Raw genomic sequence first — 20,463 nt, 5'->3', positions numbered from 1 at the left:
TATTTGACATAATATCACTAATAATTTTCTGGCATTATCAATTAGCAGCTAAAAATTATAACTGCACATTTTTAAACAATTAGGTTACGCACAAAAAACTTTTTTTTTGCAGAACTACTTCCGGCTACTCAGCGACACTGACGAAACGGCGTGGTTCGGCTCTGTAGCCTTGACTGCATTGCCACAGAAAGTTGTCCCCAAGTATAGTCATTATGGCCGTAGCTTGAAATTTATTTATTTTTCCTCTCCACAGTTTTACTTACGAGGCTCGGTCAACATCCATTAATTCGGCCTCAAAAAGGCTCGATTTAGTTGTCGAACCATCCTGTGAGTCAAATTAAAGCAAGAGGCGGGACAGACAACAAAACACTTTGCTGACACACTTGACAGCATTTGCCTTGATTTTAATGCGTCGCCCAAGTAAAAAATGTATTCACATTGTTGTGGTCTGATGTGGAATATGAAACATCAAAATGACATTGGAGCGCCTAAATTATGTAGAGATCGAACACTCGCCTGAGTTTCTTTGCTAGAAAGACATAGCATGTCTCAGTAAGAAAAGATGCAACCAGTGAGCTTTACCTCTACGAAATAAGCATTCTTGTTTACCTGACTACCGTAGAGAACGGAATACGTACAGGTGAACCTCTATTATACGATCTTGGTCTTGCGATGACCCGCATCTTACGGCGAATTGGTTTGGTCCCGGCAAAACCCTCATAAAAAGGATATATTGAAAGCCTCTATTATACACCGTAATTTTAGGCTGACCCTGCATTTACACAGAGGAGGTTTAGCATGTCTAAAAGCTGGTCTTCAAGATGTGGATATTTTTACATTTTTGGCCTGTGGAAACTTTTCCTGGTCAACATGCAGCTGGAGATCTCATCCCTTTGTTTGCGGCACCTGCTGTCACAGGCCTTGAGCGCGCAAAAGAGACAGGACGCTGTTACCTTCAGCGTGCAAAATAACTTCCCTTGACATCAACAGTTGCACTGCACAGGGGAACAAATACAATGTGCACAGCTCAGTTGGGCATGAAATCATCCTACGCGAACTTCGCAATAATATATGCTCCATCGCCATTATGTGACGTGATGGCGATGACACTGTATCTGAGTCTTCTGATGGAAGGCTGTTGCCAACGCACTTTCTTTCATTTTTAAGCGCAGGCAGTTTTGGGCCCTTTTCGTTGGAAAGAAGGTATGCGCTAGATTCGACTTTTTTTTTATATTGAAAATAAAGGTTCGCTCACACCGCCTCCACTGAAGTGCTTATCGGTCATTTTTAAAAATAATGCAACCTACCTTCTTTGGAGAAGTGCAGGGTTGTGCTGCAGGCTTATTTGTGTGCGCTACAAAAATTTTTAAACATGAATTCATACAAACTTGCCCAGCTATCAGTTTTACTGCTTATTTAGGCAGTCTGTACATGCTTTTGGGCTAGACTGAGTGTCACTGCTTATATTCTTAGTTTTTCAGTTCTACCATACCCGGATTATACGACGGTTTTGCATGGTTCCCTCAAAGTCGTATAATCAGGGTTCCACTGTAGAGGTCGGATAGGGATAGGTCAGATAGGAATAGGTAAAACCCCTGACTTGATAGAAAATGAAGTCAAGGGTCACACTCAAGGGTCAAACACTTGACGGAAAATCGAAAAAGGAAAGAGTACATAGATCGGCCGAGGTATCAAAAGGTGCCCCTACCGTGAAACAATTGTGATTTCAAATGCTACAAAGCGACAATGCCATTTATTTGCTTGCGAGACAAACAGGTGAGCGCTTGATTTCTGGAAGTGCCGTACTTATGCAGTTATAACGCACACCTTTTTTTTAAGAACGACAGGTCTTAGTCATAGGCACGTTGGAATCGGTTAAAACTGAAACTGGCCCCCCATCACAGCCCATAGTCAGCGCCATTAGGTGGCGGTAGCACCTCACTTCTTGCTGGTAACCATAGTACACCACATTTTTCTCATTTTCTGCATAGCAGGAGTGTGTTGTAGCCCTTGTCATTGTTTTTGTCGAATTTGACCTAGCAACCATACCCGGATTATACGACGGTTTTGCATGGTTCCCTCAAAGTCGTATAATCAGGGTTCCACTGTAGAGGTCGGATAGGGATAGGTCAGATAGGAATAGGTAAAACCCCTGACTTGATAGAAAATGAAGTCAAGGGTCACACTCAAGGGTCAAACACTTGACGGAAAATCGAAAAAGGAAAGAGTACATAGATCGGCCGAGGTATCAAAAGGTGCCCCTACCGTGAAACAATTGTGATTTCAAATGCTACAAAGCGACAATGCCATTTATTTGCTTGCGAGACAAACAGGTGAGCGCTTGATTTCTGGAAGTGCCGTACTTATGCAGTTATAACGCACACCTTTTTTTTAAGAACGACAGGTCTTAGTCATAGGCACGTTGGAATCGGTTAAAACTGAAACTGGCCCCCCATCACAGCCCATAGTCAGCGCCATTAGGTGGCGGTAGCACCTCACTTCTTGCTGGTAACCATAGTACACCACATTTTTCTCATTTTCTGCATAGCAGGAGTGTGTTGTAGCCCTTGTCATTGTTTTTGTCGAATTTGACCTAGCATTTTGCTGGAGAGGGTATCTTATCAAATGGATATGGCAGCCTTGAAGACACGTTTTTTTCCGCTATGAGAGTAGCTTTAATCGTAAGGTTACTCTACAAGCGGAAGAGAGGGCAACAGAGAGGCAGCCCGTCACTTTGGTGAGTCGGAGGCATGCGTTTGTGTCTGGCCAAAAGTGGAAAACATTTCATTTTTGACAGCTAGTAATCAAGCAGAGGCTGTCGCAGACTGCGAACAGGGAGATTTACGGATTTTGAAAAGAGAGTTGGCTGATTTCATAAGGCAGCACCGGGTGAATCACGTGCATGTGACCACCAAGGTAAAGGCAAAGCTCTCGAACATTCCAGGCATTGAGTTGAGTTTATTTACCACATACAGTTTTACAGTAAGTGGTTGGGACAGGGAAAAAAAGCTACATGAAAACAGCTTGACAATCCTTTCAAGCTGAGTCTTCTCAAAAAGCAAATTCAAAGCTATCTGGAATTTGGTTACCTCATTTATAAAGCACAAGGGATTTTCAGTGCGTAAGCAGACTGGTTTACGCCAGAAGTGCCGGATGCTTTCGAGGAAAAGCTGATTTCTTTTTATTATGTACGTTCTGTTGCTACACAGCAACACTTATCAAGTTGGGCAGCATGTTCGTGAAGTCGTTCAAGAAATGTGCAAATTTCCAATGCTATGGACATTACAAAAGATGAGATGATGTGGTCCGACAGTGATGAAGAGCTGTGCAAGAGCAAGAGCGAATGAATAAACAAGTATTTTCTGTGCTGAAAATGTTTACTTTTTTATTTATTTTTTGTGGGAACCACATGTGCGATGGAATCGGGGCTTTCATTTTTTTTTTTTTTTTCATTACGAAAACCGGGTTGGAATTAGCGAGTGCATTAGGCTTGGGTAAATATGGTAATCTTTGTCGCTTATGCTGCAACGAATAAGCATGTTTTTTGCAGCAGGACATCCTCAAGCCACTTTTGACAAGCCTCTGTAGCTTGCCTCTTTTTTCGTAGATATAAAGGGTGGTTCTAATGCACACTTTGTTTCACTAAATGTAGCCCTCAGATATGTGTGTGCGTTACAATCAAGCTCAAAAGCGAAATTGACATCCAAGTTATTTTTCCTAGTGTAAAATTAATTACCTGCGCGTTACAATCGGGGGGCGTGCTAGTATTGTGCAAATACAGTATATTCTGCAATCACATGCATTTTTTTTTTTTCAAACAATGTTTATTTGCAGCTCTTACTTTTACTAATTTTTTTACAGCCTTATCTTTGACCGGTATATTGGACCGCTGTATTTTGATCATTTGTCCATGTTTTAAGAAGATATTATTACTGCAACTTTCTTGTGTTGCCATTGCCGTCTGCGTCAGTAATTGCTGCAGTTAGGTACAGGAGGTCCCAATTAATTTTTTATCTGGAACCTTCTTTTGTGTATTTGTTGCTGTAATACTGGAAAAACTGCGCGAAAAATGTGGACAAAGAAACGGACGACACAAGCGCATACCAACAGTACAGTAACAGTTTTTACAGTATGCATTACCAACTCGCCCAACAGTCTGTTCTTCTATGTAATACTGGCTTAAACTGATTCTGAAGCTGAACAAGTCCTTTTTTCATTCACTAGCTGGGTTACTACTTAAAGTAATAAGTTTCTTAGAGTGTAACAATGTTTTGTATGTTAATGAATGGTATATCTGAAGAAGTAGAAGATTTTATATTACGTACAGGATTTCAGTTGTCATGAGGGCATGCATTTTGTATGCAGTGGTGCACTTTTCAGTACGGTGCTACTGAAGCACATGCGGGGACAGTGGCGATGCTGTAGTACCCGTTGCTACGGTCTGTGCAGGGCAAGTTCAGCAACCTCTACGACGCATGCATCACCGGTCTCGCAGCAAAAGCAATTTGCGACGCTCCCCAAGGCCTCTTCGGCAGCTGCCCGTCGTCAGGCATCGCGTAGCCTTCCGGCCAGCACTGTTCCCACACCCAAGGGGTCCTGGGATGGGCTCGAATCACGCTGCAGCACCGATTTCTCGCGCTGCACGGGCCTCTCGGAGAGCACGGATTTTTCTGAAGCTGGCAGCGTCGAGTCGCGTCTTTCGCCTTCACACCTCTCGGACCACGAGGACAAAATTCCACTTGCTGTTCCACTTCCCCCTCCCACGTCTGTTGCATCCAGTGCAAATTCGATGCAGCCCAGGGCAGATGGCTTAGATCGTGACGAAGTAACAAGACTGTGAATTCGTTTGTATGTACACACTTTAATTTGGCTATGACTGCCGTTGTGAAGTTTTGAGGGCAGTGACAATTACAGCAAGGCTGTGGTTTTCCATCAATTATAGCAATTGTTTGAGAGTTAATATATTTTTTTACATTTGTTCTTAGGTTCTTTGCTAACGGATTCATTCTATCCTTTGGCTTTCTTATACGGTGGCTAATCACTTAAAGCACTTGCTATAACATGATAGATAGGTCAGTATTGGAGATGAGTTGGCTGTGTATGTGACCACATTTTTATCTTTTGGCTTGTGCTCACTGAACCATTAGCAGTCGAGTGGCTATTACGTGCTTGGATGTTTAAAGAAATTTTATTAGCTTTTGGAATAACGATTGTGATATGTGCGATCTGCATTGAGACAGGTCCCTCAACTGTTTTCAGTAGGTGCTTAAATAAGCTGCAGCTGCAATCATGTAAAAACATAAGGCTGAACCTTGATGCCTTTTTGTGAAGTTCAGCAACACAAGTTTCGTCCTTCGTTCTCTCAAGTAAAAATTAATTTTTACTGACGTGACAAGATACACAGAGGGAATGTTTAGAATTTTCCCCAATTTTTCTAGTTCATTCTAGTCTGGTAACACATTTTGTTGTGGTTTTTTACATTTATATATCATTCTTTTTTTTTGTTGTCAGTACCAGACTTATTGAATATGAACAAAATGCTAGTGTGCTGCATGAATTTTGACCACGAACTACTTAGTTATTGTAATGAATTCGCACCCATACAACAAAGTGCACATTTTTTGTGCATCTTTTGCATAGTGCACTTTAATGCACTATCTGTATATACTTAATATTGCCAACATATTGCACATTGGTACGAAAGTGTACCGTTACTATAGCTGGATGGATGCTAGTTCAATTTATTCAATTTGTGCTCCTTTTGTGGAGATGAATGACTACATTGTTCATGTTTATCCATGCAGTTTTCTCTGGACTCGTTTCTTTTTTTTCTGCCGATGAAAAGTTCAGAAGTATCTTTGAAGAATACAAACACCCTCTACTAGGCACCAAGATCTCAAATGAAGATAGAAATCAAATGTGTAATGTTATTGTGTACAATGTTTCTTTACCCTCATTGCATATACACACACTGATCTCTTAACAGTACTACTCACTGGCATCCACTGCGCAAAGTAAAGTTTCTACGTTTTTAGGAGTAACTATTTCAGAATTTTTTTTCTCTTGCTGCATAATTATTTTGCTTATTCTGACTAAAAATTTCAGTGTTCGTTCCTGGGCTATGAAGCAGCTGTTTGCTTACTGGAACGTTCCTTCATAATTTATGATTGCTGTTTATCTGCTTTCTTGGATGTTTTTTTCCTTTTCCATCGCTTTCCATCGGGAGTGCTGATCAGTAGTCGAAGGAGCTGCTTGTTTTCGTGCCGGTTTTAGTCAGCACAACGCCTATTTTTGTTGTTCACAGCGCATCATCAATGCATCAGTAGCTTCGAGTCACAATGTATATTTTACCGCCCGCTTCAAATCATGCTTCGCCAGGAATTGAGTTTGTTGAATGCTGCTATAGTATACTACAAACTTTACATCCTCTATTCATTATGATGTATGTGATGATGCAATGCTGTAGTTGCCATGTGCATGCGGTTATAGTCCATCATGTAGATGGTGCCTTCTTCATTGCACCTTGCCATAATATGTACCCAACTTATGCGCTCTTAGCTTTTTCGGAATGAACAAGCATTGGTGTGTTGCTGGAAACGGGGTTGGCAGTTCGCTGCCAGAGCGGCATTAATTATTTGCATTCTGCTTGTTTTTTAAGCATACGCACTTTCTTTCACCTGGTGTTAGCTTGCTAATGTAAGCTTGTTTGGTGGCCCGGTGGCCAACGTGGCAGCACATCGTTCATTGTAGCTTTAAGCTCTCCCACCTTCTCGCCAATCTCGGGGTGAAACGTTTTGTCGCATCTCATTGTTGAACCTCATCACATTACTTTGGTCAAATGCACTCTGCGCACAACTCATCTGTTCAGTTTCTGAACATTTTTTTAATATTCGCACGCCTCAGTTTTGCTTCATAGTAGCTGCTACCACTATTAGCTGAATATTGCAAGATTGGCAGCGGCAGTTGCAGCAACAATCGTCATATAAATCAAAATGTGTGAACTTGGCGCGTTGTTTGGTTTTTACTTGGTTCATCCTGCACTATGGCACATGCGTGAACTTGGGCGGTGCGGGCTCGCCAGCAGAATTGATGGAAAATAAAGTTTCTGGCACTGTGGTATCATCGGAGCACCCTGTGAGGTCCTGCTTCAATAAGATTGGTCAACGTGTGCTTGTTGCAGAGATTAGAGTGCGTGCTTAGGTTTTTATATCATTTTCTCCCATGTGATATGAGATGTATACATATCTATTTACATACGAGTTCATATTTATATTAGGTTTTTTAAAAGGAGCTTATTTTGTGTATCACCTTGTCACATCTGATTGGCCACAATTTCTCCGCATGACCTTGTTTGTGCTGTGTTGTGACAAGCTGGTGTGGTTTTCCCTGAACTTGTCTTGCCCAGCGCAGGTTGCAGTGATTCCAGTTCATTATTTGTATTTTCACGTGTATTATTTAGTGCTTGTTGCTTAACTTTCATAGCTGTGTATACTACTGCTAAAGCATACTTGTTTATTTTTCCCCCTTCTACATTGTTCTCACATTTGTATGTGCGAAAGGTATCTAGTCTTGCATTGCTAGTAATGTTTTCCCGATTGCAGTTATAAGCACTTGCGGCAGTTATTGTGACGTTACCTTATGTAGCTTAGTGTTCAAAGTTTAACAGGTGTGGATTTCACGGCAAAAGCCAAATTTTCATGTATTTTGTATCTACAGCTTGGTAAAATGCTTTGCGATCCTGCATACCTGGGCTGCAGAAACACAAAACTCTTGGCTAGACCCCACACCACGTGAACTTTTGACTTCAGTAGTACATGAGAACAATTAGTACAGCTGTTTACCGGTGCTGTCTTCGTCAATACCCATTCCAAAGACTGAATGTCAAAGCTGGTCAGAGGTTGTTGGAGATAATATACCTCACTCAAAGCAAATGAAATAGGGAAGCAAGGAAATGGCTCACGTGATGCAAGTAGGATGCATTTTTCAGTACTACTGGCATTCAGAATGTAAGCAGGATGCCATGGCTGCTTATTGCAGCTAAATTTGATGTTGAAGTCTGAATGTGTTACCACTGATGATGAAGATGAGGTCACAGATAATCTGTATGGCACTTTGCAATGTGTACTGATGCTAAGCACATTTTTTAGTTTTGTTAATATCTATTAATAAACAATACTGGAAGAACATACTGTTCCTTTTCCTATGCTTGAATAAGTCTTTCGTGTGTGTAAATGAATATGTTAACTTCTTGTATGGAAAAAACGTGCTTTTTTGCCTAAGAGTGGAGGGGGGGTGGAGCTCAAAATCTGCCCCATACTTAGTAGGGGGGGGGGGAGCTGCGATGAATCTTCGCCCCCCCTCCCCCGATGGGGAACCCTGTGCACGCCTATGATAGATGCGCAGTTTAAAGGGGTACTGACTCAAAAAATTTTGGCCTCATGTGTTTTTGCTGCAATGTGTTACTGGGGCCCTGTTAGTCACAACATGGCGCATCGTTTGCTGCAGCGCGCGACATATAATTGCAGGCTCCTCATTACCGACCAGTGTCAGTTTCGGTTTCAAAAACAAGCCTCCGGGTGCAACTATCGCCACCTAGCGGGCGCAGCGCTCAATCACGTCAGCGCACAGAACTGACGTACTTCCGCGCGGTTCGCGAGCAGCCGCCGAGAAGGCACGGGACTAAAAAGCATGCTAAAAAGCCACCAAAACATCGTCCAATGTTAGCGATGTAAGCACATTTCATGGTGGCTACCCTGTGTCACCGAGCAAAACTAGCGCCCTTATGTACCCAGAAATTCCCTTGGGAAGTCGTCAAGTGAGGTGAAACTTCAGGCACTCGAGAGCGTGCGTTGCGTTAAAAGGTCTCTGTATGCCCTGCTTTAGGTTACCTCGCGAGATTGTTAAAACTATCAGCTGCGCTAAGAAATCCATCATTTGCGCATTTATTATTTGACCTGAAATGTAGCAGCTGGCGTTTGAAGTAGATATCCGTAGCGGCTCGTCGCAATTGAGCAAGTTCACTATGCGATGATGCTTCAGGCCACCTGATTCATTGGTATCTTGTAATAATCTCTGTTGGCATAATTATGTTTCTCCATGACACTATTCCAAGAAGTGGCTTTCTACTCTCTAATGAAGAAGGTTGCTGCTAATTCGTTTGCGTGGCAGGTACAAGAATTGAAGAAACCTTTGCCATTGAGGAACTGAAAAGTATTGAGGGACTATGCCTTTGCTGTGCACTTGCGGATTTATTAGACGTTTGGGTGCTCGTACGGTGACTGGATACTGCGTAGACGCCTATTTTGTAATTAAAGAAGACAAAGCATCAGGTAATGTATGTGGCAGTTACGATTTCCCCTGCTGGTGGGCTTCGCTGCACAACGAATCGTCGATGCCGTTGTGCACAGTACAATTTGACCCATTTCCGCGGCGCGTAGCGTTGCAAATTTTGGCAGACGTGATCGTGAACGCCGAGTGTATGCATTGCGCTCGTTAGCTCAAAATTGTCAAACCTGGTGAGGGGCCCTTTAACGTGCACCTACATATAAGTACACAGGCCTTAAACATTTTCGCCTCCATCGAAAATGCAGCAGCCGCGGCCGGGATTCGATCCGAACAGTCTGTGGGTGAAGCCCGAATACATCAAAACAAAGCAATAAACGCACATGGAAATAATATATAGCTAGCAACCTAGCAATATTAACGATGGTACTACCGATTGCACTATCGATAGTTTGTCGATAGTAGTACTATAGATAGTTTGTTTACACTATTGATAGTTTTAAAGAAACTATCGATGCTCTCGATAGTCAATTTGCCGATAGTTCTGCATCACTAGCGCACATCCAGTTCGGTAGCACTGCGCATGTGCGCGTCTGTCCATGGCGATGGACGGCGCGCTGTTCGCGTTTCATTTGACGCCGCGATTGTACATTTACAATAATTGCAACCTCGATAAAAACAAATATTTGCTTTAATGAATAGCTGTGAGATCCCCCGTAAAAATGCTGTGCAAAAGCTTTGTACTGTGCTGCCGTTCACCAACACTTTTGATGCATGGAACGCAGTGTCCTTGCCAGTCCTCTTCCTTTCCGCTGCCGCCGCGTTTCGACGAGACGCATAAAAAAGCGCTTAAATAATGAGCTAAATGAATTCCAGCTGGTCGAAGCACAATTTCTGGCCAATCATATCTTTCATCTATTTTCGCATAGGATGGATGGATACAACTTTATTTGAAATATTCAAAGTGAGTGTGGTTGGGCTCCTAATTTTCGCGTAGTTCTTGTTTCAAAGCATATTAAACGCTTGCACGTGCCTGCAACACGTGGTTTTGTCTTATCGAACGTTCAGTGCAAGGTACCGTAAACTGCACAGCCCAGAATGAAAAGGCGCCTAGTGGTAAGCTTTTACAGAGACGCTCATACGAAGTGGGGGAAAGCGCGAATTCCGAGAAGCGTGTGTCGAAAGATAGGCTTATCGGCCCGCATTTGACACGGCGTCAAATTACAGAAGGGAAGCCGAGCAAGGAACCTGCTGCCGCGCCTTCTTTCGGTCGCTATCTCCAGTCTCGCAAGTCGCAACGTGGGAGACGTGGCGCCTGACAAGCGCTGTACTAAGGTTGTCGCGCCACCATCCACAACTTGAAGCTCGCTGCATGCAGAAATAATTCAGTTGTGCTACCCAACGTCACCATGCTCGCCAAGTTTTCGCGCTCTATCCAGGCGCTCGTCGGGTCTCGTATTAACGCGCTGCGGCGAGCGTCTCAAGGAAATCGTATCAACATCTCCGGCGTTTACCCGCCGATTACGACTCCCTTCGACGCCGGCTCGGGTCGTGTGTCGTACGAGAAGCTCGAGCACAACTTGAAGCGCTGGTATTCGCTACCGTTCCGTGGTCTTGTCGTCCATGGTTCTACCGGCGAATGTGTGCTTCTGTCGGCCGACGAGAGGCTTGAGATCGTGCGTCGAGTGAAGTCCTCGCTGCCCGACGATAAGCTCCTCATCGTTGGTGCGGGCCAGGAGTCCACGCAGGCCACGATCGAATTCGCAACGCAGTCCGCAAAGGCCGGCGCGTCCGCAGTGCTAGTCGTTACGCCCTGCTTCTACAAAGGACGCATGACAGCTGATGCCCTCGAAAAGCACTTCGCCCGAGTGGCCGACGAGAGCCCGGTGCCCGTGATTCTGTACAGTGTGCCCGGTAACACGGGTGTCGACCTGCCGGCCGACGTGGCGATACGTATGTCGGCGCACCCGAACGTGATCGGCATGAAGGACAGCGGCGGAGAGATCGCTAAGATCGGCTACGTAGTGCACAAGACGAGACAGTACGGCTTTCAGGTGTTGGCCGGCTCCGCTGGCTTCCTGCTGCCGTCGCTACAAGTTGGCGCTGTCGGCGGCGTGTGCGCTCTCGCCAACACGCTCGGCGCCGAGGTTTGTCGCCTGCAGGAGCTCCACGAAAAGGGAGACGCGAAGGAGGCGCGCAACTTGCAACGCCGTCTTATAGCGCCCAACGCCGGCGTGACCAAGCGTTTCGGCATTGCGGGGGTGAAGGCATCTATGGAATGGTTCGGGCTGTACGGAGGTCCAGTTAGGTCACCCCTGTTACCACTTACCGAAGGTGAACTTTCTGAACTGAGGAAGATCTTTACGGAAGAAGGATTCTGAACACATAGATAGGGCCGCGAGGTGGAGTGCGGAACGAGCTCGAGTGCAATGTTGCGTAGACAGATCGTTATTGCCTCGCACGTATTAAATAGATAAATCTTTGTTATGCTATGCGCGGTGACTATGAATGCATAAAATTACTACCATCGACAGTGTGCACACCCCACCCCCATGAAACCGGAAATCGTATAACCCACAAGGCAGGAATGGGCGTGGCGTGTCAGTTACTCCTGTAAATGGGAACCTCGGTACTTATCTTCCTCCTTTACTTTTTAAAATGAAGAAGGAAGAGAGGCTAATAAATACACGTATAGTATACTGTACATGTACTTAATAGTAACCACCATAGGCGTGCGCAGGGTTCCCCTTCAGGGGGGGCGAAGGTTCGTCGCAGCGCCCCCCCTCCCAATTATGTCAATGCATGGCGCTGACATTGCGCCTCGGCCCGCCCGTGTCGCAGCTCCTCCCCTCCCTATTATGTCAATATGTGGGGCTGACTTTGCCGCCCCCCCCCCCCCTTAGGTGAAAAGGGGGCGGCCGCCCCCCCCCCCCCCCGCCCCTGCTCCTCCTATGCGCACGCCTATGGTAACCCCGGCCCTCCGCTTACCCAGTAATGTAATAGAATACAGCATAAAGTCCCATACCCCAATTCCAATTTCATAATGAAAAGTCCTGTTGTCATTCAGGTGGCAGCTCGTTTATTTTGCTCCTCATTGTTTTTCTTTAGCTTTGACATGACGTCCTTTAGATGTTTCAGTCTCCGGAACCGGTGTGTGCTGCTGCACTTGCTCGCTTCGTCGGCGTCGATGTCAAACATGGCGATTCCGGTTCCCGTGTTTCCGTGAGCTCTCATGTGAGAAAACGCTAGCTGCAGCTGTGGATGACGAAATCAAGAGCCCGAAAGCAATGATGGGTGCTGATGTTCGCACAGTCACTGTGCTTTGTTGCGTCACGCACGCTACGGAAAATAATTAGCCGAATGCGCGAGTGTTGCCTCAGTGGTATATAGAGTAATGCGTCAAAAACTATATGAAGTGCGATGCTGGAGATTTCGAATCCACTTGTTCATATATTGATCATGTATATCGTTACCACTTCATTTGCGAAAGAATCGGAAAACGAATAGTGCGCAGTACGCCTGCTGTTTCTGCATACTTGTAAACATTGACATGTCGTTTAAAACGACGTCATCACGCAATATACACGTCGATATACGATTCGGCGTGATGCCTACTTTATTGACAACGTTGCTTTAGTGATTAACACTCTCAGACGCCATGGCCTATGAAGAAATATCTGTAAACGCGTCAAATCGATACATTGTTATTTCAAGGCACTCAGTATTCTATTGCAACAAAAATAATGTCATAATACACTAATTTATTTGTGTTATTGTAATTGTTTTCAATTAAATTGTAATGAAATATCTATTCTGAAGTCATTGATGCCTTGTTTTTACATAAATATATTCATGTGTCAGACTAGAAATATAGTGCGAATTCTTTTGCGGTTATGTCAATTTCGAGCAAAAAAAAAAATCGTGCTTTAGACGTGGCTCGCGGGAAGCGGCACGTCGAACGACTCTTCGAACGTGGTAGTGCCTTCAGCAAAGTAATCGTATGCAACAGTCATAGATCGGCAAACTCACTCATGAGTCGACTCACACAGACTCACTCACACTCATATCGGCCCGTGAGTCTGAGTCTGAGGGAGTCCGGGTGAGTAATATTTTGGTGAGCTTGAGTCTGAGTGAGTCCGGTAGAGGAAACCTTTAGTGAATCTGAGTCCGAGTGAGTCCGGTTGAGGAAAATATGGGTGAGTTTGAGTCCGAGTGAGCCCTAAGCGCAAAACATGTTTCTTGAGTGAGTCTGAGTGAGCTCCACCTTTTATTGCCGACCTATGGTCCTATCTACTCATCTTCAGCATTACTGCCAGCCTTTTATCGGCTTACGTTTATACTCGTCTATTCACACATATCTCAACGCACTCATGTTCATGCGTGACCTCAATATTTTGTGGTCAGGGACGTGAATTGGGAAGGGTGCCATGACCCACCCGCACTCTTACACGAATAGTTCTCGATAAAGATATCTCGTGTGAGTCGGGTATTTAATAAAAAATGTCCTTACTGGATTGCTGGATTGCTGATAACTCGTGCTTGAAGGTATAAGATCAAAAGGCGTATCGTAGAACACCGATTATGTGAGATATGGGCATTACAGAGCATGGACATCAAGATCGAAAACATATAGTTTTACGCTCACGGACTCGTGAGTCGACTCACTCAGGCTCCCTCAGACTCATGTCAAGCCGTGAGTATGAGTCTGAGTGAGTCCGGCTGAGTAATATGTTGGTGAGTTTGAGTCCAAGTGAGTCCGGTTGAGAAAAAGTTTAGTGAATCTTAGTCCGAGTGAGCACTCAGAGCAGAATATATTCGCTGAGTGAGCCTGAGTGAGCTCGAACTTTTTTGCCGATCTGTGGCAACAGTACACTACAAAATGAAGTTAAATGAAGACAAATTTATTAGGCAGGAGATTCAATTCATCCAAAGCTCAGTGTATTTGGCTCTTGCTTAGCCACTAGTCGATACAACTAAAAAAAACCACACCATCTCCCGCTAAAGGGGACCTTGAGGCGATGCGAAGCAGTGTTTCGGCATGTAGAGTTCGCGTTTCAGAGGGGGAGTGGTGAGGGGGAAATGGGAGAGGGGAAGTGGAGAGGGGGAGAGAAGATGGGAAATGGAGAGGGGAAGGGGGAGAGGAGAAGTGGAGAGGGTTTGCGCATGCGCAGTTAGGGTGGTCACGCCGCACACCACCACCACCGGATTGAACTCCGCTGTAAGATGCTTCACATCTAAAAAAAAAAACAAAGTGGTGTACTCAATTGTGTACATAGCGTCCGAAAAGGTTTAGGGGCTTATTACAAAGGGCGAGACACAAGTTATAGCTGAAGTGAGCCTTATCTGTGTTTGAAGGATGATAAGACGCAAGTTATGAGCCTCTAATATCTCTACGTAGCAATTATATATGCGCGTTTAAAGGCCCGAACACACGTACGCGTTGCAACGCGTCAACGCTTGACTTTTTGGCGCGGCGTCGCGTCCTCTCCCTGTGGAGAGGGAGGGCGCGCAGCTTCGCGTAGCCACGCGCCCTCTCTCCCCATAGGGAGAGGGCGCGACGCCGCGTCAAAAAGTCACGCGTTGACGCGCTGCAACGCGTACGTGTGTTCGGGCCTTAAGCGTTTTGACGAGTATAGACGCGATCTTTGCTTGAATATATGTCATTGAACACTGAAATTAATGTTGGTACTGCATAATAGTTTTTATACAACTAATACCCGAAAGAAAGCTCTGCCGGTGCTGTATACATCGACTCGGTCAGCATGGAGTTAATTGGATGTAGCGTGGATTTGCCCAAATTTAGTTGCCCTGGCTTAAACGGTGTTGCAACTTTGCGATTCGATCACATAAAACAAAATACTGCACCATAAATACAAACGATTCGCAATTACAATGGGTGTGCGCCGGAACAAAGCCTTTATATGCATTTAGAAAGACATCGTCTTGAATATTTAGGAAGATAAAGCGTAATATATGTCGCCACATTTGAGAACGTCTGAAGCAACGGGCACGAATTAGTCATCCATGCTACACTCACTATTCTCTCAGTCGCTGAATTAAATATCGCAGCGTCAGGGCAGCCTCTAGTTACCTATAAATTTAGCACTATGTCAGTGGGTGTTATGCGGGCGTTTTCGTGGATAAATTTATTGAGGCCACATTGAGAACTGAAACGTCGAGGTCTCATACTTCAATAGCAATCTTTAAACGCTGGTTACATATGAATAGTGGGCGATGAGCAGCAAAGTGTAAAGAGAAGGAAAATGAAGTGGACATGGTCGCATATCATATGAATATTTTACAGCTTTAAGGCGGCTTTCCTCGATTGTCGTCTAAAGTAACCTTCGAACATCCTTGAAAAAGCTAGTCTTTTATAATGAATTACGCCTTTATCAAAAATGCACTACTTTTGAGCGCATAATGAGCAATATTTGATCTGCGGAATGCAAGGATGTTGCGAGAAATTTAGTATGGTGTGTGGGAAGCATGAGGGCTGCAAACATTTTTAGAGCACCGACGGAGTCAGTGCAGAGTGACGCTCAGAAACGTATGCCATGACTAAAACATGATCATAAGCATGGATTCATATTTGCTTCACGTCGTTGATTGTCAATTCATTATGTGAAGTCCTACACTATAATGAAAGACAATACCCATCCGAACAGATAACGGCTACCAGTACTCTTTTAATGAATGCGAAGCTGAAGTGAAATTTAGGACACGTACAAATGACAATTTTGGGCAGCCGACAATGGCCCGTATTCAGAAAACTCATTTTGTAAGTACAGTTTATTGCACCGGGTGGCCGTTCGCCGAGATAAATTGTCAGGATAGCGATCATCCATTGTTCCATTGTCAGGATAGCGATCATTACAACGAGGATATCGTCATGACAATAGCCATTCGCGGACTGTGCATAGTCAACTTACACCCAAACACCGTTCACGGAGATAAGTGCTGTTCAAATCAATCCTCATTACGACATGCAAGTGGACAAAGTATAGTCTTACTCTCATGATCCTTATCGTGAAAGCACTTTTCATTGACCTATATAAACAGAGCAGTGAAGATTTAACGTCATGTATTAGGCTGGTACGTTGAAGCTGCATAATATATGAACACTAGAAAGTAAGGTATCCAATCGGGTATCGTGGGACTGGAAGGGCGGTTTCATGAAGCCAGTCAACATTTTTTAAAAACTAACTCAGCATCAAAATTTCGACTGCAGGAACTGCCCCGTTGGGAGTGAAGCTCAGATAACCATTGCACATAAGCTTCAATTACTTCAAATAACTAAGCTAGGACAAAATTGGCTGCAAATATCTATAGTCCAGATTTCTGAAAATCGAGCCATGCCTCTGAAATTCCAGGCATTATTGGTTTTCTTACGGCCCGCCATATAAGTCGGCAAAAAAAAAAACAGCATATCCACGGGTGAATGATGAAGAGCTTGGGCGAAGCCCCTGAAGCAATCATGGCCTCGGGATCGGCTTCGCGTTGAGCCCGTTTCGCAGCGGCGTCCTTGGCGCGCACCGTCTCGGGATGCGCTTGGCTGCCGCCAAGCGAGCGCCCGCCGCTGCGCATCGTCCATGCTCCGCCAACGATCCGACACTTACAGTGACGATCCAGGAGAATGAGAGAGGCGCTCGTTCCCCGCGCATCCCCGCGCAGCCCGCGCAGCAGCCAATCGGAGAGGATGGATGGATGGATGCTATGAGCGTCCCCTTTATAACGGGGCGGTGACATGTCTGCCACCGGGCTCGAAGGATAAAAAAAAAAAAGAAAAAAAAACTTCCTTGTTTCATGTTGTCCTAATGCCTTATCTACATTGATGAAATCTATGTTATTATAACAAAAAATATAAATTCACAGTCCATCTCTCTGCCTCTTAAGGCAGAATAACCTTTTTTCCCCCAATTATTTATTTTTGTACTTTATCTCTACTTTTCTGCCACCAATACTCTAACCGTCTCTTACTTATTTCTATCGCGGGCGTGTTCAGCTTTCCATTGTTGTCCCTAAAACCCAAGGCTTCATGTAGACTCGTGCCCACACGTATACCTGGGTGAATATCGCCACATTCAATCAGTACATGTTCCATCGTTTCCTTAGTTCCCCCGCAGCATGTACATAGTTCTTCTTCGTTACTGAATCTCGCTTTATAACTACGCGTTCTCAGGCAGCCCGACCTTGCTTCAAACAGTAAAGCGCTTCCCCTTGAATTATCATAAAACCTTTCCCTCCTTATTTCGTTTTTCTAGCGCCATCTAGCGCCATCTAGCGCCATCTTCTAGCGTCATCTAGTGTCGATTCACACAAGCGCCATATTGCACACAATTCTATTGGACCAACGCCATCTAGGAAATGAGACGAGAAACGGTGTTGACGACATGATTGTGTACAGCGCCATCTAGAATATCGTCCCTGAACTGCAGTTTGTATGTACTTCTATGAGACCGCGCCATCTGCCGTTTACGCCGGACAACGGAGACGTGACAAGGTTAGACTAAGAGGAGCTACGCCCCTAAAAGTGGAGTTACTCGGACTCGCTCAAATATATTTTGCGCTTAGTGCTCACTCGGATCCAGACTCGCCAAAGTTTCCTTCAACCGGACTCACTCGGAATCAGGCACACTAGAATTTTTCTCAACCAGACTCACTCGGACTCAAGCTCACCAAAATATTACGCGCCCTGACTCGCTCAGACTCAGACTCGCGGCTCGAACTGAATATGAGTCTATTCATATGAGTGAGTTGGTTGACTACATGCGGCCCACGCTATCGAGCGTCCTTGACCTTAAAAGGCGCAATGAGACAGCTGCGCTGCTGTTTTCTGTTTCAGGACAGTGCAGTTACGCTACAGCTAGGTTTTGTGTTTCCTGCCAGTTGTTCTCTGCGATTGTGACCGCCCGCCAGAAACAGCGAAACTAGCGTCAAATGGCGTAAGCATATCTGCAAATAAAATGCAAACCTTTTTGTATATTGACTGCTCAGTCTCGTAGGTTCTCCAGGTTCTGTCGGCCCTTCTGTAGTCGTAGTGAATGCCGACATTCTTTCCCTTCGTGCCAATTGTAAAGTTGACCCCTTTGCAAACCTGTAACGAACAAAAAAAAAATGCTTGAAGTACACTTTTAAAAGGAAATGCGTAAGCGACGGAATGACGTCAGCCTTTTGTTTGTGATTGGGCTTTGCGTTGGGTTTGTATATTAAAAGCCGGTCCAGTAAAGGTCTTAATGTTCTCGAAGTGCGTGGTCATCGCATGCGCCGGATTTTTTCCTTTTTCTTCATTAGGGGCGTGAAGTCTATCGTTATTCTTCCTTCCATATATAATTGTACGGTTAAATAAAAAAACCCTAAAATTTCCATATTTTTGCCTCGAAATAGGCAAGTGGATCCTTATTAAAAATCACTTTAGAGACCTGGTAACTAAAAAGGAGGGGGCTCACTTGAGCATGCTCGTTTTATATATGTATTTTACGACTGGTTTAACAAGGACATATGGACTAGTTGGCAGATTAACATATCGCAGCTAGCCATATTTTGATAGGCACTCTTTCGTTCTTGAACAAGCCTTTTGACACTTATCACTTTTATTGACACTCGAAGTCGCGTACTATCTTTTTTATCCATGCTAGCAAATCTTATCCTCTAGTGAATATAAATATTCTCAAAGCAATGTGGCACGTATCATCTTCTATAGGTAAAAAAAAACACTTCACTTGTAAGAAGACCTGTTCAGAGCAGCCTCACATGCATCCCTTTGGTCAACCTGATCGCGCGTTTTCAGTTTGACCTCTGCTTGTAGTTCCTGTGATTTTCTTCACGTAAACTTTTCTGCTGATTCCGGTAACTCTTACTACTTTCCATATTGTATAGACGTAATGCTCATATCATATGTCAGGACTTCCCAAACATTCAGTTGGACGACCGATTTTGGGAGAGCGAAAAAAAATAGAGCAAAAAAAAAAAGAAAAGCCTTACTGCGTCCAACTTGCGCAAAAGGAGCATATGTTCTGTACGAAATGTACCGAACTGAGGTGTTTAAAGAAATATTAGTTGAACAGAAAAGTGAAACAAACGTGTACTGCCACTACCGTGCTGGCTACCGCTAGAAAGACGTAGATGAATTTTGAGAGCGATAGCGGATATCACTTGTATTAAAATCGCCAAACGAATTCTAAAACACAACGGTATTACAATGGTAATAAAGCCATCATCAAATTTTAGCTGCTCAATCTGAGCACCGGATATCGGTCGTTATACTAGTTTTCGTAGCGTTAAGATTCTAAGATTGGACTACTGTGAGGTACCAAGGCTGACTCGGCTCTCCTGGTGGGTGTAATTTGACTATAGGCGTATAGTTTCGCCGTACGAAGTTTCAAACCGCATTAGGCTAGCGTACTTCATAACCTATGCGGCGGCTGAATGGGGCCCGAGAACCTGGCTCTCAGGATCTTACAAGGCATTCGTTAATTGTCTGCAGATGCGCATCACATTTAAATGTGTACTCCTGTTATACAGCCATGTTGAGCTTGATACTTGCGCCGTCCTTTCCGTGAAGCCGTAACATCGACTATATGTTACATAGCGCAGTATGAGCATGTTGAAAGTATAGCAAGAGATAAGGCTGAGATAGTGTTATCCCTCTCATAATCATCATCAGCCTGACTGCGCCCACTGCAGGGCAAAAGTGTCTCCCATGTTCCGCCAATCAACCCGGTCCTGTGCTTGCTGCGGCCGCGTTATAATCGCGAATTTCTTTATCTCATCTGCCCACCTAACTTCCTGCCTCCCCATCGCGCGTTTGCCTTCTCTTGGAATCCAGGCTCTTATTCCTAATGACCAGGGGTTACCTTGCCTACATGCCCTGCCCGTGCCCATTTCTTCTTCTTGATTTCGGATAAGATGCGCTTAACATCCGTTTGTTCCCTGACCCACTCTGCTCTATTCTTGTCCCTTAAAACTATACCTGTAATTTTCCTTTCCATTCTCTTTCTCTCTCAGAATAGTTTGTAAATTCAAAGACAATGGCAAGGCCGTTCATGCGGCTTCGGGGCCCCTTACGTCGTTTATCGAAAGCAGCCGGCAGCTCTCGCACTGCAGTTTGGTCCACCCATCGATGTTGTTCTCCGTCCTCTTGGTGATGGTAAACGAGAAGACTGCCGCCGTGAAGGACACGAC

The 20,463-nt window shown here is 44.6% G+C and overlaps 3 protein-coding genes across 3 annotated transcripts in view; 2 read left to right on the top strand and 1 right to left on the bottom strand.

The window, feature by feature from the left end:
- The window catches only part of LOC119388373 (uncharacterized), a 37,187-nt gene extending 29,003 nt beyond the window's left edge, over positions 1-8,184 (top strand). The window contains exon 6 of the mRNA XM_037656075.2: positions 4,450-8,184. Coding sequence (XP_037512003.1) covers positions 4,450-4,840 — 391 coding nt within the window. The 3' untranslated portion in view covers positions 4,841-8,184. The remainder of the gene's footprint in view (positions 1-4,449) is intronic.
- The window catches only part of LOC119386375 (zeta-sarcoglycan-like), a gene marked incomplete at its 5' end in the record, with an annotated part of 259,967 nt that overhangs the window by 163,171 nt on the left and 76,333 nt on the right, over positions 1-20,463 (bottom strand). The gene's annotated exons all lie outside the window — the stretch shown is intronic.
- On the top strand, positions 10,612-11,798 carry LOC119388374 (4-hydroxy-2-oxoglutarate aldolase, mitochondrial). Its single transcript, XM_037656079.2, has one exon. It carries the CDS (start codon positions 10,692-10,694, stop codon positions 11,661-11,663), a length of 972 nt encoding a protein of 323 aa, XP_037512007.1. The 5' UTR covers positions 10,612-10,691; the 3' UTR covers positions 11,664-11,798.

The sequence above is a fragment of the Rhipicephalus sanguineus genome, chromosome 3 (assembly GCF_013339695.2).
Source record: "Rhipicephalus sanguineus isolate Rsan-2018 chromosome 3, BIME_Rsan_1.4, whole genome shotgun sequence".
Taxonomy (NCBI): domain Eukaryota; kingdom Metazoa; phylum Arthropoda; class Arachnida; order Ixodida; family Ixodidae; genus Rhipicephalus; species Rhipicephalus sanguineus.
The sequence above is the reverse complement of the archived record's forward strand: the minus strand, read 5'-3'. Positions and strand labels throughout refer to the sequence as shown.

Coding starts and splice junctions, on each gene's coding strand:
- LOC119388374 (XM_037656079.2), top strand. CDS start 10,692: ATGCTCGCCAAGTTTTCGCGCTCTATCCAGGCGCTCGTCGGGTCTCGT.